The 18,795-nt window shown below is 33.0% G+C and overlaps 1 protein-coding gene across 5 annotated transcripts in view; it reads left to right on the top strand.

The window, feature by feature from the left end:
* The window catches only part of LOC144973393 (uncharacterized), a 98,089-nt gene extending 81,339 nt beyond the window's left edge, over positions 1-16,750 (top strand). For 2 of the 5 annotated variants that reach the window (XM_078915763.1, XM_078915762.1), the window contains 5 exons: positions 7,572-7,682; positions 9,123-9,164; positions 9,995-10,118; positions 11,647-11,820; positions 13,116-13,458. In XM_078915763.1, coding sequence (XP_078771889.1) covers positions 7,572-7,682; positions 9,123-9,164; positions 9,995-10,118; positions 11,647-11,820; positions 13,116-13,280 — 616 coding nt within the window. In that variant the 3' untranslated portion in view covers positions 13,281-13,458. Of the gene's footprint in view, positions 1-1,048; positions 1,091-2,843; positions 2,949-7,571; positions 7,683-9,122; positions 9,165-9,994; positions 10,119-11,646; positions 11,821-13,115; positions 13,459-16,058 lie in introns of those variants that run through there. The other 3 variants (XM_078915759.1, XM_078915761.1, XM_078915760.1) reach the window with 3 other exon arrangements.
* The last annotated feature ends 2,045 nt before the right edge of the window (positions 16,751-18,795 follow it).

The raw sequence follows: 18,795 nt of genomic DNA, 5'->3' as shown, positions 1-18,795 counted from the left end.
CTTGAATTCGCTTTCAACTGACGAGAGAAAAAGTAGACACAAAATTGTCTGAAAATGTCAGAGGAAGTAGAATGAAATAATGACACAAAATTGTCTGAAAATGTCAGAGGAAGTAGAATGAAATAATGACACAAAATTGTCTGAAAATGTCAGAGGAAGTAGAATGAAATAATGACACAAAATTGTCTGAAAATGTCAGAGGAAGTAGAATGAAATAATGACACAAAATTGTCTGAAAATGTCAGAGGAAGTAGAATGAAATAATGACACAAAATTGTCTGAAAATGTCAGAGGAAGTAGAATGAAATAATGACACAAAATTGTCTGAAAATGTCAGAGGAAGTAGAATGAAATAATGACACAAAATTGTCTGAAAATGTCAGAGGAAGTAGAATGAAATAATGACACAAAATTGTCTGAAAATGTCAGAGGAAGTAGAATGAAATAATGACAATTTCTCAATTTGTAAATGAATCATGATGTGAAAATAAGTATCATCTGTTGATTAAAATGCACAAAATAATTTGATGAAGAATATGAAGGCCTAGAGTGATGATAGAATGATAATAGGCTTGGACTTGAAAAAATAATTTTTACAGACACCGCTTATGATTTAAATTTTGTAAATAACAAAATACATCAATTTAAGCTGAATGATCTGAAAACTGAATATTTACATGTGATAATTTTTAGTAAACCCACAAAATTTTTCATGTCGAACATTCAAATCTTTTTCTTTTTTTTTTTTTTAGCAAGATTAATTTTTTTTTAAACTTTACATACTCACGGGAAACTTTCCAAAGTTTTTGTTAAAATTTGCCTGCTGTTATTTTTGTTTAAAAACCTGTGATATCACTCTCTTCGTGTTTTTTCAAAGTATTTTTAACTCTTTTTCCCCACTGACATTGAAAGGATGAAGCTCAAACCTTACGATGTAAAATACATTTTATGAGCATGTTTGTAGAATACGGATTTTTCATCCTAATCAAAGCATGATTACAATATCTATTTTTATTGTTTAAATGTCTGATATTTGTTTTTATTATAGAATATACAATGGTATGAATAAATCTGGTGGAAATATGATAAGGTAACATTTTTATATTACGTGACATTTCATTCCAAAAAGCACAATCACAATCACGTGTTTTCGTGTTTGCGTAATGTTTTTGTATGATGAAAATTGGAGTGCACGAGTTATAGGAGAACTTTTTTCCCCCCAGAATTTTGTTTGCACGTCGAGGCTGGCACGAATGGTGTTTGACTTTATGCATGATTTATAAAGTAAACAAAGCATGTTTTTTTTGTTTTTTTTTCCTCAAAGGATTGATTGTCTCTCACTCTTTGATGCTCACCAGATTTTGAGTGTTTAGTTAACATATTGCAGGGCCAAAGATATCATATGAAAAAAGTATAAATTACGTTTTAGGAGAAATAATTTGTCAAAAATCAGGGAGGTTATGACCAAACAGTAGGATTGGAGTAGTTTATAAAAAATGCATTTTACATCCTTTTACCATTTATTTATTGGACAAAATTGTCATATATAACATTTGCCACTGTATTCATTTATTTATTCATGTATTTATTTAATTACTTATTTATTTATTCATGTATTTATTTAATTACTTATTTATTTATTCATGTATTTATTTAATCATTTATTTATTTATTCATGTATTTATTTAATTACTTATTTATTTATTCATGTATTTATTTAATCATTTATTTATTTATGTATTTATTTATTTATTTATGTATTTATTTATTTATTTATTTATTTATTTATTTATTTATTCATTTATTTAAACAAATTTATTTATTCATTTTTCATAAATATAATATCTAATTAAACTTTGTATTTTCGGCAAACATATATCAATCAATAAATTGGTTTTTAAACTGTTGGATCCATTTTTTCACCAGAGTACTCTAAATGTGCTTTATTTATAGTTTTCATTTTAAGAATAATCTGTGATCAGGTTGTGTGACTCATTAATATGCGGACATGTTATTTCAAAGTTTTGAATTGAAAAATTGCAGGACAGATGAAAATTTTAACATGTTTTATCGACATCTACCGACTGATGTTGGCGATTATGTCTCTTTAATTTTTTTTACTTTTCTTTATCTGCTTTATCTAAGTATTGTGCTCATAGGAATATAAATGAGTGAACATAAAACAGTGTGATTTTTATGTGTTTAATTCTAACCAGCCCTCTTTAACAATATTCCTTACAGTGAACAGATATTTTAGTAAGTTTGTTGTAGACAATCTTCTGTCGGTCGAAATAAAATCTCTTCATCACTGAAAATATGGGAATATTTCATATAGAGCTGTTATCACGAGTATACGTGTACTTGACTTCTTTCTTGGTTTATATTCGATTCCATTTCCTTTCCTTTTCAAATCTTAGAGACTTCCAATTGAATGATATTTTGGATAAGACAGAAAATCATAAACGAAGGCTTTGGAAAAGAATTAAAAACAAACTTTCCTCTCTACGGTGTTTCAAAATTTATGATCTTTATTCTTTTCTCGCCAAATTTTAGATATGAGTCAAATTCTATCAGTCTTTGCCCTAAAAATAAATAAAAATCCCGCAGTATATTCTCTTCATATATATAATTATCTTTTCTATGCTCCTTTAGAATATCTCTCTACATATATCCTAGTATCTGAATACTCTGAGTCCATTTGTTCTTATGTCAAAATATATATCTCCATTTAAAACGCAAGAAAAACCATTAATTGTTAACATTTTGAAATGATAGATGTTTCAAAACGTTAAACTTATTTTACCACATTATTTCTGTCATTTATTTGCTGCAATGGTTATCAGGCATGATCGATGCCTCCCTTTTTCAATGGAAAGTTATCGACAACAAAGACACCGTTACCTTGAACCAATTGAAAGAACCAAACAGGTCGCTTCTTCTGAGGAAGAGTAAGTCTGTGCACAAACCATTTCCAACAATAATTTATTAAAGTTTCCAAAGCATGATTGGAACAACACCACCCAGATACCCCTGAGGACGGAAGACATTTTCTTTGAATGTATTTTTCTAATTTTTAAAATCCTTAAAAAAATATTTCCATCACTCGCCCTGCATGGCTTTGTTGATCATCCCTTCTCTCCACACATACAGAGGTGTTGACATAACCTTTCAATGTAAATTACATTATAATCCCCTGTTGTTGTTGTTGTTGTTGTTCTTTTCTTCTCCCTCCTCCTCCTCTTCTTCTTCCTCCTCTTCCTCCTCCTCCTCTTCCTCTTCGTCTTCTTCCTCTTCTTCTTCTTCTTCTTCTTCTTCTTCTTCTTCTTCTTCTTCTTCTTCTTCTTCTTCTTCTTCTTCTCTTCTTCTTTTTCTTCTTCTTCTTCTTCTTCTTCTTCTTCTTCTTCTTCTTCTTCTCTCCTCCTCCTCCTCTCTCTCCTCTCTCTCTTCTTCTTCTTCTTCTTCTTCTTCTTCTTCTTCTTCTTCTTCTTTCTTCTTCTTCTTCTTCTTCTTCTTCTTCTTCTTCTTCTTCTTCTTCTTCTTCTTCTTCTTCTTCTTCTTCTTCTTCTTCTTCTTCTTCTTCTTCTTCTTCTTCTTCTTCTTCTTCTTCTTCTTCTTCTTCTTCTTCTTCTTCCTCTTTTTCTTCTACATCGTCTCACTCCTTACATATGTTCACACTTTTTAGCACCTTTTTACACGTTTTCTGTTTAGCAAGTTTTTTTTAGTCAACCAATAATTTAGCTTTATTATTATAAATTATAAAACTTATTATTATAAATCGTTGATACCACCAATCTAGATAATTGATTATTTGTAGATGATTTAAATAATGTGCATCTTTTTCCAATTTCTTTTTTATCCTATTTTACATTCAAATTTTTACGATTGCTTTAAATGTTTATGTTGTAAGAAATATCAATTCTCTTGTCTCTGTTCCTATAAAGATCACGAATTGAGAATTAAGCAAAAGCGATACTATGCTACCAGAAGTTGTGGACTGTAAAAAATAATTAACAAAAGTGAATTTAACAGTTTGTTATTTTGATATTTTTCGATTTAACGACATGGTTTGTGAGTCAATACATAAGATTTTTGAAGAGTTAAAATTTAATGATTTGGTTTGTAAGTCAAAACCTACCTAAGTTTTTCGAAGAGTTAAGATTTAATGATTTGGTTTGTGAGTCACTATCTAAGTTCTTATTATACGAACCTGTTACGATAAAAGCCATTTTCATTGTTACTAAATCTATTGTCAGTTTTGTATACCTTTACTTAAAATTCTTCTCTTTTAATGAATTAAACGATACAATTCAATAATATAAAACAGTTATATGAATTGTCATGAGATTTGGGTTACAAGTGTTTATAATATCTCAAACAAAGAACTGACAATAAGCCTGCTATAACCTTTGTATTTCTCATTTTCTTGTAATTTGTTTACTTGTATTGACATTGTAATAATTTCAACACACTGCAACACATTCAGAAATGTTTAATATCTAAAGAAATTTACATTTAAAATGTTCTCTCTACCCTGTTGACCCTTTCTGTAGATTGTAGATTTGTTTTTGGATCATATTGCCATGCATAGTTTAAGAGCTAATAGGTTTTTCTTTTTTTTTAAACCTTTAAATGATCTTGTAACTTCGATACAACAATAAAATTTTCCAAAATTTTATTTCCAATATTCATTGTAAATTTAACAATCAGCAGTGGATACAAAATGTTTATCCTACCTCATCTAAGAAAGTCCTTTTATTATAGAAAGCTAATAAAAGTTGAACAATTCCAATTTAAAAGTAAGAGCGATGGGGGCTGCCTGAATCCTGGGATCGTGAAAATGCTAACAAAAAAGTGAAAATGGAAAGTCTTCTGATGCGATCAACACAGACAATTGACGTTTTAGGTACAAACCCTTCATCAGCAAAACAATAAGCAAAGGAACATTAAAAACAAGAAAAATAAAATTTAGTAAAAATTGTAGACGCTTACGTGCAAAGGTTAGTTTCAGTCTTTTGATTAAAAATTTTTTTCTTCCACTGTGTCTGTAACAAGTAAGTACATACACTCTTTTGACTCAATTTTCTAACACATGGTGCGCCTATAAGGGAAAATAACAGTAGGGTTGAAATATTAGACTTTTTAAAGGTAAAAACCACCAACCTTTTGCTTAGTGTTTGTCTCTTTACCATGTTATTGTTTATGTATGTGAAGGTGTTGGTTTTGATTTACACGGAATGTGTATTTATCCATTTCATTGCCAAAGTAGCGGATGGTGAATTTCTACAGATTCTACAAATTCAGAATCATTTTTAACGAAAAAAAAACAAACAAAATACAAATCAAAAACAAACAGGACCACCCCCCCCCCTCCCCCCCCCCACTCACCCCCTTCCAAATAAAAACTACAAAAGAAAAAAAAAAGAAAACTAACAAAAACAAAAGAAATAAACAAAACAAACATAACAACACAAAACAGTCAAACAAAAAAAAAACAAAAAAAAAAAAAAGAAATAAAATTTAAATACTATTATTCACCCCCCCCCCCCTGTATTATTTTTCTTAGTTTTACATTAAAAACCCCCAAGATGTACTTTTTGTATGCTTTCTACGTAAATACATATAATACATGTTGTTTTCCCCCCTTTCAGTGTACTTATTTAATAGAATATGGAAAATTAACTTGTCCCCTAGATAAATCATTGTATTTTTCCTCATGTCATGACCTATTTGGTGTTTTTGAACATAAAATTGTTTATTATTATCTTAAAGAATGGTTTTTAAAATATTTGTAGTGCATTTATTTTTCAAATTGGTAAAGTGGTTAGAGTCATTTAATATAGAAATATATGTGCTGTATAAATGTTTTTCCTCTTATTTTCATATTATCATTATTAGCACGAAGTTAAGTTTGTTATCCTTAATTTAAACAACTGTAGAAATCACGAGATCATTATTGATTGTGAAAAAATAAAAAGTTCATACTTGAGCTTTTATAGAGCGCAATATCCACTAAACGTGCTCAAAGCGCTTTAAAAGGGGTCCATAGCCAACAGCAACACTTAACATGTAGAATGAAACATGACGCCTGTTAGACGATGTTGCAATTCTTTTTCTGACAGAGACAACGCTGTTAACGGCCAGGTATTCATTTTACACCTGAGTACGGTGAGAAAATGTGAGTAAAGAGTCTTTTTCAAGGACTCAACTTTGCACCGATCGAGGCTCAAATCCAGGACCTTCCGATCCAAAAGCGTGTGTCATACCACTAGACCACATAGCCGCACATACGTATCTATCAAAGCGATACTAAGTGGACTGTAACAAGTAATAAACAAAAAGTATATGACAGCTTCAAAAAAGATTAAAATACCAAACTGCCGTTGATATGGTTTTTAAGTAATGTATTTATGATTTCATTATTTTTTTTTATGTTGGATGAAGAAGGGTTTTGAGCCCGAAATGTTCTTGTTTGCTTGTTTTTTGGGGGTTTTTTTTGAAGCTGTTATTGTTATATTCATTTCTGTTTATGGCTTTCTACTAATATTTCACAGACCTTATTAAAACAATTACAATGTCATCAAATGTTGTGCTATGGCGCTAACTAGGCCCTACAAATCATTAGAATGCGATAGGGTGTTTCATTGCTTTAGATCAACTTGAACATGTATGCAGGTCTGACATCCAATGCAATTACGGGCCTAGCTTTAACATTGTTGTAATGGACAATATTTTGTGTATTTTTTTAGATTTCCAATCCAACAATGAGCCTATGATAAATTTGGTTATCAGACCTGAAAATAAGTGCACATCGCTTTCGACCTTTGAATTGTAGTCTTTGCAAATAGTAGATGATTTTAATTATATATATATATATATATATATATATATATATATATATATATATATATATATATATATATATATATATATATATATATTGAATCGTGTTTGATACAAATATGGTACGACAACAGTCAACAAACCAAACTCATGTAACACACAGTCCTGACGATGGCTGATTAGGCCTGAAACATTAATGTAGACTGTCTCAAACATTGTGGTAAAATATTAAATTATATATATATATATATATATATATATATATATATATATATAATATATATATATATATATATATATATAAATTAGTATAATCTGGTTATGTGATCTTGTTGTAAGACGCTCGCTTTAAGATTGGAAGGTCCTGGGTTTGAGTCTTGTTCAATGCATAGTTGAGTCCTTGGAAAAAGGCTCTTTACTCACATTCTCTCATCGTACTGAGGTGTAAAATGAGTACCTGGCCATTAACAGCGTTGTCTCTGTCTAAAAAATGTAATATCGCCTAACAGGCATCATGTCCCGTCTTACATGTTAAGTGTTGCTGTTGGCCAGGGACCCCATGTAAAGCGCTTTGAGCACGTTTATTGGATATTGCGCTATATAAAATCTCAATTTAAATTTAAAGTCACTAATAAATTACGCTTACACTTTATTGTTGTTTTGTTGTTGTCTGTTTTGGATTTATAAAGCCATGATGTAATGGTAAAGAAAACTTTTCATTTCATTGACAGTCTTGGCATGAGTCCAGAGTTAGCGGATTACTACGCCCAGGCCAGACAATGTGGCGGACATCATACCATGACCTACCCTAACAAGAGAACTACCAAATTAAATCATTTGGGGTGAGTGATTTGTTTTGTCTGTCTTTTTGTGTTTTTTTGCAGACCCGCCGCCTACTTGAAAATTTAAAAATTCGTAATTCTTAGGAGATAAGATTGTAGTCTCTATGTTTAACTTTAAAAATCAACAATTTACCCTCAAAAAATGATTAGTTAATACTCCAAGATCTTTTAAATTATGTAGTTTGGCATCAACTTTCATTTTGAATAAGCTTTGATGATTTAGAGAGACTTATGAAGTTCTGAAATAGGAGCCAATAATTTCGTAGTTCTACGAACTTTTCGTAATAGTAGGCAGGTCTGGTTTAGGAAGAATCCGCTTTCCATATATTCTGGTAATCTAATGAGATCCGTCTCAGCAGGATTACCAAGGTAGTTAGTATTGAATATGCGACAGGGTCCCAGGAGGATTGACAGTGTTGGTAACAGTGTTGGTTGATTGTGCGGCGATGTGGTCTAGTGGTATGACACTCGCTTTCGGATCAGAAGGTCCTGCGTTCGAGCCTCGCGCTCGACGCATAGTTGAGTCCTTGGAAAAGGCTCTTTACTCACATTCTCTCACCGTACTCAGGTGTAAAATGAGTACCTGGCCGTTAACAGCGTTGTATTTGTCCGAAAAATTGTAATATCGACTAACAGGCGTTATGTCCCGTCCTACATGTTAAATGTTGCTGTTGACCAGGGACCCCTTGTAAAGCGCTTTGAGCACATTTAGTGGATATTGCGCTATATAAAGCTCAATTAAATTTAAATTTAACATCAAAGTAAGAAGTATTTGTGAGTGTATTGTAAGGACGGTTCGAATTGTTTGTATCAGTGAAAAGAATTAGAATGGAAACAGAAATAGGCCCTACCAACAGGGCGAGACAAATTCAATGCACGATACTTATTATTAGAGAGGCATTCGATATGTATTAGATACTGTTCAATTCTTATTCAATACTTTTCCAATACTTATTCAATACTTATTCTGTACCCCATGACTAATATTACATCATTAGAATGTACAGAAATTTGTATCAATAATTTTTTTTTGTGTGTGTTTTTTTTAACATGAATCTAATTATATATTTTGTGTTAGAGCACACCAGTCTGGTTTGATTTTGTATACAAGAGATTCTATACATTTAATGTGCACACAGATTATTTTACATAATGTTCAAAGCTTTGACTTTTTTGTATTGTTAGTTACTTATGTTCTCATCAACATTGTCTTTAACTTTGAATGACTTATGAATTGTTTCTAAAAGTAAATTATTAGAGCAAGTTACAATTTTGAAAACTGGGTTTTAAATCCATCATAAATCAGCTGCGTGAATCTCTGTTTTCATCTAGCACTTCTCTATACCCTTTACCTCTCGTATTTATTGATATATAAGTACCCGAACCACACTTTTTCTTGATTGTCTTTTACTATTTTTTAAAATCTCTATTCCAAAACAGACAAATATTCCGTGAAGAAGAGACAATATTACCTCTGTACAAGTAAGTGCATCATAATTCATAACGTTTTATATTAATGCTATGCATTCAGGTAAAATTCTCAAATTATCCACCAACCAGATATGAGGTACATCAACGCACATAATCTAATTAATAGAATTTAGTGAGAACTAATCATGAACTAATCTAAAAACAATAGCAAAGCTGAGTGACGTCTATTTCATTCCATCTATAAATACATCTTGTATCTAACCAATGTGGGTTAGGAATAACATACCGATGCTATAATTTATTATTCTTGCATGTCTTGTTCGTAATAAAGTTCGTAGTTACTTATTCTTGAATGATAATTTTGAAGTACCATATCACTTGATGCTGCTTTCATTGATTTATAGATTTACAGCTATATTTGCTTAGGCTGTTGAATTAAGTATAATCTAGAAATTTGTTGATTTATATACAGTCGCGTCTCTCTAATCCGGAAATCCACAGTCCTGATGTCTTCATTATCCAGACAAGTTGCCAAGGGACGGCTTTTAAAAAAAACCCAACTTTATTTGTACACTTTAGGGACTGATTCCTCTATCTGGATGTCTCTATAATCCAAACAAAATGCTGGGAACGGAGATGTTTGGATTGAAAAGCGTGACCCTATCAACATATTTGCCTATCCATCGTTTTATTTATTTAATTTTATTTAATCATGAATTGACAACTACACTTATTTTCATGAACAAGACAAGGTAACCAATGGCAATGATTGCTATATATATATATATATATATATATATATATATATATTATATATATATATATATATATATATATATATATATATATATATAAAGCATTGTCTTCATGTGTTCCAACAGGGATGAAATAGATGTGCAAGGGGCTGACGGCCATATTTACAAAGGCAGAATGGAGGCTGCCAAACTGGAGGCAAAACTGCCCGTGAATCTGACGGCGAAACATTCTTATCCTGTTTACATGGAGGTAAAGTCTCTTTCTTGTCTCGTCAATGGTATTAGAGCTTTTTTTGTGTTGCTTGTGTTGACATTTGAGAAATGGCCATTCAAACCGTTTTGAACTGTGAATCAGGTGCTGTAAATAGAGAGAGAAAGAGTGAGAGAGAGAGAGAGAGAGAGAGAGAGAGAGAGAGATAGCTGAGTCGTTTAGGCATTATACTTGTATAAGGAGGTTCTTGATTGGAACCTTGTTGTCCTGAGAATTTCTTGTATAACGCAATATCCCCTAAACATGTTCGAAGTGCTTTATAAAGGATCTCCAGCCAACAGATTTAGATTTAAATGTTTTTTATACAAGTTAAAAATAACTGTGCTCTGTAAATTTCAATATCTTTAATCGTATGTCATTTCGGCTGATAATACGTGGGTTAATAGAAATAGTGCTTCAGAACTTTAGACCCATGGAGCAAGAGTTTATACCAGTGTCTATTGCACGGAATGGGCAATGCCAATTGCTTGCCTCCCTTTGAATAGGATGCTAGTCTACCACAAAGTGCTTTCCACCAGATATAAGCTATCCAGCTACCTCCAATCACTGTTGGGTGGGGGGTTCAAAAATAAATCTCGACTTTTCCTTGGATTGATCTCAGTCTCTTTTGCAAATGAAGCGAATGTTCTATCAACTGAGCTATTGGTGATTTAGTAGATTTTTATTCAAATTCAATCAAAACCAATTCAAATTAAAAAGACAATTATTGCAAGATTGGGGGTCACAATGGCTCAGTTGGTAGAGCACTTGTTTCACATGCAAAGAGATCAAGATCGATCCTGGGTGCAGTCGAGATTTTTTCTGATCCTCTTGTCGACCCAGCAGTGATTGAGTAGCTGAGTCTGTTAGATCTGGTAGAAAGTACTTTGCGATAGACTAGTGTCCTATCCAAAGGGTACCAAGCAATTGCTATTGTCTTTTCCACACCATAGAAACTGGGATTAACTCTGGCTCTATAGGCCTAATGGTTCTGAAGGACTAAATGTTTTTTTCCCCTTTATCGAAAGATCATATTATCCATGCCTTTACTTTACTTAGGGGCAGCATGGCTCAACAGTGCAATCATTGCTTCATACCCAAAAAGTACCGAGTTCAAATACCCACCCTGCTGTGTATCCTTGAGCAAATTACTTCACCCTACCTCACTTTGCGGCGCTGCACTGCACTGCGGCTGATTCCTGGGTTATTCCAGTCTTCCCTTGGAATAGACCCGAATGACAAATTTTTCCTTGACGATGAAAAAAAAAGTAAATTATTATTGGCTCAGCTGTATGGTCTTTGCTTCGTACCCAAAAGGTACCGAGTTCGACTACACGCCTCATTGTGTGGCCTTGAGCAAGTCACCTTGTTTTAGCTCACTTTGCGATGCTGCATTGCGGCTGATGCCTGGATTATTCCAGTCTTCCCTTGGAATAGACCCAAAAGACAAATTTCCCCATGAGGATGAATAAAGGGGCTTTTATTTTTTATTTTATTTTATTTACTGTTATTCATTACTCTTCCACAGCCCAAAGCCCCATCACCACAACCACCATCTCCACCAAACCGCCCATTGTCCGCCCGAGTTCCTCGTCCTGGCTCGGCCCGTCCAGCTTCATCTACTTCTCCCCATCAGAGAGCCCAGTCTGCCATGCCCATGACTGGTGAAGACACAGAGGTCCCAGCACCTCAGAATAGCCAGGTAAAGAAAAAATAAAGACCCCAAAGCGCCCAAAAAAGCTAGTCAAAGTGATACTAGCCTGCTAGATGCTGTGGACTGTTAAAAAATAATAAACAAAATGAATATAACAGCTTCAAAAAAGAACAAAATACCGTAGAACGTTTCGAGAGAGGACCTTAAAACTATCTCTGATGTCTGTCTGGAATTTAGTAATGTATTTATGTCTTTATTGTAATTGTTTTTTGTTGTTGGCTGAAGAAGGGTTTTGAGCTCGAAACATTCCGTGTTTGGTATTTGTTCTTTTTTGAAGCTGTTATATTCATTTTTGTTTATTACCAAAAAACTAGAGCATTTATGTAGCGCAATATCCACTATACGTGCTCAAAGCTCTTTACAAGGGGTCCCTAGTAGACAGCAACACTTAACATGTAGGACGAGACATGACACTTGTTAGGCATAATTATAATTTTTACGACAGAGACAACACTGTTAACGGCCAGGTTATCATTTTACTACTGAGTACCTACAGTGAAAGAATGTGAGTAAAGAGCCTTTTTCAAGGACTCAACTGTGCACTCCTCAGAGTGGGTCGAGATCCCTGGACCTTCCAATCCAAGGGCGAGAGTCATACCAATTTTTTACCCGAACCTTTCTTTTTCACAGGGCATTTAAAAGCCTCTGACCTAAGCAACCCTTACTATGGTTATGTTATGTTATCAATATTTTCATGATTGAATTTGTTCCATTCTGGGTGGGGATCCTGACCTCCCATAGTGGGCAGGGAGGTACATGCTGTGTCTTCTATCCCCCGTACCCGTTTTCCAATTGTTTCCTGTCGTTGTCTTGGAATGAGATTACTTAGTTTTGTCCTGACCCTGGCCGGAGTTCCTTGGCTGGGAGGGAAACAGTCGAATGTATAGTTATAATTTTGGGAGATGATAATTTTTTCCTTGTAAATCATCTCTCTGTTATGCATTGTATTATGTTTAGTTTACAAATTATATTATATGATTTGTAAACATTTGAGTGTATTCCTCTCAGTTGGGACCTGTGCTTGTGTTTGGATGAGACGTTTAGGTGATCTCAAACCAAGTACTTTGACGGTGTACTCTTGGAATCTACATCTGTTTCTTATTTGAACCAATTCCCCTTTGTCTAACCTTTTCTTTTGTGCTTTAATTGCAATATTAGAACTTTTTACTATCCCATTTTCTTCCTTTTTACTGGCCCTGATATGACCTTAATGTGTTGGAAGCGCCGTAAAATCCCTAAAACAAAACAAACAAAAAACCAAACAACTTGTTCCATTATTCCAGATTGGAGGCTCTAGAGCAACGACACCCTTACAAGAAGAAGCCATAGCAGAAGTGGCCGTTGATTTGGTGGCCGTGGAGAATCAAGTACTAGACAGTGAGCAACAGGCCGAGAGGGAAGAGGAAAACGAAGTTGTAGAGGAATCACAGAGTCAAGCACAAGAATAAGAAATGACTGGATTATTTTCATATTTGCTTTGTATTATTTTGCTGAAGAAAAACTTACTGTACTATATTATAGCTATACAAAAAAGTAGTAGTATTCTCCCTAAGCCACAAGGCAATATCCCCCCCCCCCTCCTCCTCCCTCCATCACCCTCTCCCCGCCCACCCACGTTACCCCCCACCCACTCTTCTTTATCTTGATTATATTTGATTTTGCGTTAGTTAAGTCAGTACAGAGGCTATAAAACATAACATGTCTATGTCTTTGTTCTGGAATGGGTCTATTTGGTTTTGCCTGGACTCATTTTCTGAGAGGGACGTATTCTGATGGCATATATCTATTTGTGAGAAGAATCTGAATCAACTGTTGTGAATGCCATGTGAATCTAGTATTATGTCGAGTGAAACAAATCCTTAAAATTGAATCTAAAGACAAAATAATGGAATTGTTATTAAACTGAAATGTCGGTCCCAAACAGAACGAATGCAATTTTTCTTAACAGTAAAAAACTTAAATTGAGTAATTTTGATCGTTTTTCTCTGAATTCAATTTTGTTGGCATGTTGCTGGTTCTGACATGCAAAATACCAGGTTGAGACAATGCATCACATTTGACCTTTACTTTCATTCTGCAATAGTAGAAATTGCTGCTGAAAGTTTTCTGTGTTAGTTCTCTCCCCTTCTTCCTCTCCCCATTTTCCTCCCCAGGAATCATTGTTTGATAACCCTCTAGGCAAAATATCATTGTCCTGTTGTTTTCAGGGATGCTTAGACGATTACACTTATTATTATTTATTATTATTATTATTTATTATTATTATTATTATTATTATTATTATTATATTATTATTATTATTATTATTATTATTATTATTATTTTCATCATCATTATTATTATTATTAATTAATTTCATTTATTTATTTACTTTTATTTATTTATCTTTTAAAATTACAAACAAATATATTTTTAAAATTTGATATTTTAAAAAAGACAATAACGTTTATTTATGTTACGTAATGTTGTACGATATCCTTTTGTGTTTTACTTTATTCTCCTTTTTTTGCAATGTGAATATTTATATTTATTTTGCAATAATTAATTTTATCTCCTTTTTTTTTTTTGCAATAAACCAAACTCATATTTACAATCTATAAGTTCTTCCCCTTTACCTAATTTGATCCCGCCCACGCCTATTTTGATTTATCATTACATTCCCTCCCTCTTAAAGTATTATTTTCCTTTTTAAATTTATTTTTTGATTTTTGATTCTTTTATTTTATACCGTCCTTACTGTATCACTACTCAGTTGTATAAATCATTCATTCCTAGTCTTTTTGCAACTCCGTCCAATTAAACTTCACTCTTGTGATTTGTGAACCTTTGTTAGATATTTTATCATTTGCAAAATGATTAATTAGAGACATTGTCTATATATTTTTTTTCTAAATGACATTTAAATTTCCAATCTATCATTTCTCATATATTTTGTTTCGGAATTAATAATATCGACCAATTGGTCGCCATGACTATTACTGCAATGATGATTCCTTTGACGTCATCGTAACACCTGAAGTATGACAATAATTAAATTAATAACTAAGAACAAAAATGAATATCAAAGATTCAGAAAAGAATAAAATACTGAAATTATACGCATTTTGCTCAAAACCCATCATCAGTAAATTGCAAAACTTTGAAAAATGAAAATGGTTATAATCTACGTATAACCCAGATAGATAAAATACTTAACCTGGAACGGTTTGGGCTTAAAATCTATTTTCAGCCAACAACAAAAGTATGATAATTAAAATTCTTATACTTTATATAAAATCAAGATAGAGGAGAGAAATGGTGTCTATTCATCCTGTTACGATAAATAATGACGGAAAGCCATGTATTCCAGCTGAATGTGGCAGAGATATTTTTTTTCCTTCTGTCTATCTGGAAAGATAAGTGTCTTATTTCATTTCCTAAATAAAGCACCATGTAAAAATGTGCGTTTATCATTGGTCATGATAACCAGCCTTTGATTTGTCCATTGTTACACTGCCTTGTGTTGATATGACTATGTTTATATCCTTTCAATATCAAAAGTTTTCAAGATTATATCAATTTAGACTTGTTTATATCATACATAATGTTATAGTTATAGCTTAAACATTATGAGTTTTTGCCTCTTATAAAGATGAAAGCCTTTTCCAATGGTGTGGTTGAATTATTCTTTATTATTAATTATCCTGTAATCTTGATCTTCATTTTGTCTACCCATTACAGTTATACAATTTATTATTTTATTCAAAATTACCCAAATACTACTCACCAACTTCAATGCAGTGGCAGTCTTTGATTCTACGTATTACGAATAAGTACGCATAACGCCACTTTACATAGTTGAGTGAATGCATCAACCACCAAATTCAGTCCCCTGATTGGTGGACAAATAATAATTACAAAGACCTATTCACACAGGACAGGTGTATATCCATCTTTAACTTATAACCTGACACTAGAACCCACTAGGACTTATAGTTTGATGTAATTTTTTAGGCAGCATCTAGTGAGTTGGTGTTCAAGGCAACAAGTGATTCCATTGGTTGAACTATTGAATACAACTCACAAAGTGTTTTCTTTTGCGGCCAAAGAATTGTCTTTTGACGTCATTTTTTGGTCAGTGTCAGGCTATAAGTTAACGATGGCTACGACTGGTGTCACAGGGTTGTGTCTGGTTTAATTAAATTGTTTGAATTTCTGAGTTTTGCTTACTCTAGGAAACCGACCAGTTCCCCCCCCCCCCCAAAAAAAAAATAAAAAAATAAAATAAAATAAATTGATGTTTACATGTGTGCTGTCCTATTAATAGTGTTCACACTGTGTTGGACACAACTAAGGGACAGAACCTGTGATGAATGGATTCACCTTATAGCGAAAGGGGTAAGAAGAGTCAGCCTCTTCATGTAAACATGTCCAAGTAAAATAAATTTTATATAGATAGAATGCGCTTGGCCAAGGAGTTCACAACATTGCCATCCGGAAGTATAACGGACCAACACACAAACTCTGTGTAACCATGAACTTTTATAGTCTGGTTAATACAGTTTAGTGAGAACAACTCACAAACGCGGATGGCAAAAACAATAACAAAGGCCTGAGTGACGTCATCTGCATACTATCTATAGTATAATGATTGCAAATCAAAGGTCAGGGGACCGACGGATTTGATATTGCACTGTGAACCAAGCGGTCCTGAATTCAAGCCGCACCTCAGAAACTGCCTTTTTGGTAATACGTGGGCACGATTATTAATCCCAAATTTACCAACTTGGGCAACACGGGTGATTCTTGTTGATATCAGCCGTTTTGTACAATGAGTTACCCAGTGGCGTGGCATGCTTACAGTATAAGGTGGTGCCAGAATCAGAAGAAAATGACTAAAAACATGCTATATTTGTAAATACAAAAGAAAGAAAAAAAATTTAAAGAAAAGACTTACTCAAATAAGTAAGAGGCTGTATATACCATTTCTCAGTTTTATTTTTTTTTTTAATGCTGTGATCCATTTTTTAAAGATGGATGTGATGCCAGGCACCAAATCAACCAATATATTCAGGCCCCTAGAGTTATCTATATTCCTTCCTGAAATGCTTTGGCGATGGTGTCTATTTATGCCTCACAGGAGGGCTTTGCAGTACTTTTTTTTTGCAATATAAGAGAGAGAAATACACATTTAGTTATGTTAACGCTTAATATAAAATCATTTGCCTGTAATGTGCTTTAATTTACAAATCATTTGTGTCATCTGTTTACTTAAAAAAAATAAGCCTCGTCATTCTGTGATATCTTCTCAGTCATTTTGTATATATTATGATTTATAGCACTGCACTACATATCGTCATCATTGTCATAGATAAATCTTTCTAATTTGTGACCAGTCTCCTAAAATGGTGTTGCATCAGGTTGAATCTGTTTGGTAACATTGAATTTCAAACTTATCTTATAGATGCTGTCCGCTTGGCTAAGAAACTCACAACATTGCCATCCGACACAAAACTGTGTGTAACCTTAAAGGTTTATTGTCTGGTTAATACAGTTTAGTGAGAATTACTTATAAAGATGGATGGTAAAAACAATAACAAAGACCTGAGTGACGTCAACTTCGTTCTAACTATAAAATTTTACAGTCTCCCTATCGCCATTTAAGGTACCGATTGCTCGGTAGAGCACTCACTTCACAAGCAAAGGGACTGCGATTGATCCCGGGTGTAGTCGAGATTTTTATCCAGATTCCCCTGTCCGTCCAGCAGTGATTGGGTAGCTGGGTCTGTTTGATCTGCTGGAAAGTACTTTGCGAAAGACAAAGGGTAGCAGGCAATTGCTATTGTACTCGTCATGGGCCTTACGGCTCTGAAGGACTACTTTTTTCTTTTGCCAGTCATTTTTCAGGAATTCCCCAAAACTTCACAACCAACCGACACAAAAATAATATAATATATGTTTTCATTCAAACACTAAAGCACTAAGTTGATGTTAAACATATTTTTTTCAGCAAAAACGAGCTCTATAAGACAGTGTTAAATTTGTATGCCTATAACATCATTTATCTTAAAATTTAGTGAGATATACAAAATAATTTAGGTGATCTCAAACTAAGCACACTGATAGTTGCTCTTGGAATATACATCTGTTTCCTATTTGAACCAATTCCCCTTTGTTTGTCTTACTCTTGGATCCTTTGATTGTAATTCTAGAACTTTTTACTATCCCATTTTCTTCCTTTTTTCTGGGGCTGATATAATCTTAATGTGTTGCACGCGCCATAAAACCCTTAAAAACAACAAACAACAAAATAAATCAGAATGAGAAAAGTGTTGGCTGTATGTATTTATCTTAACGAATGGGATGATTTTCATATGGTTGGTGAGGAGATGGTTAAATTAAGATCAACACATTTATGGAGAAGAATAAAGTTCGGTTACTTAAACATCAAAGCTACTAAATCTTTCTTTAGTTTCATTATTTTAACACAATCCTACATTTTCTTCTTCAAGCCCATTTCAACATAATACTATATTGATATATGTGACTCATCGTTGCAATCTGGTGTTATTTCCAATGGATGAACTTGATGAGGAAAATTGAGTTATAAAACGGAAAAAAATATCAGAATCATGAAATTATTTTTTTTTCTGATTCTGAATCTAAATACGAATCTTTTTTTAATGTCCACTTAACTCATGAAGATTTTGATTTTTGATTTTACGTTTTGTTAAGGAACTAAAATGGTTTATATCTCAATAAAAAAGTCTACATTTTACTCAAGGCTTATGTTATTTTTGGCTGGAATTAAACTTTCAGCATTCAACCTGCCCCGACATTATTACAGTGGAATCCGTATAAAGTCACAACTCTAAAGATCAACTTCTGCTTAACTCTCTCCTTACCAGCCATTTTCAGGATTTTTTTATCACTCAAACACAATAGCAGTGAATTTTTTCCGATGCATAACTTCTTTAGCAAAAC

The sequence above is a fragment of the Berghia stephanieae genome, chromosome 5 (assembly GCF_034508935.2).
Source record: "Berghia stephanieae isolate SIO BIC M18660-M18661 chromosome 5, UCSD_Bste_1.3, whole genome shotgun sequence".
NCBI lineage: Eukaryota > Metazoa > Mollusca > Gastropoda > Nudibranchia > Aeolidiidae > Berghia > Berghia stephanieae.
The sequence above is the reverse complement of the archived record's forward strand: the minus strand, read 5'-3'. Positions and strand labels throughout refer to the sequence as shown.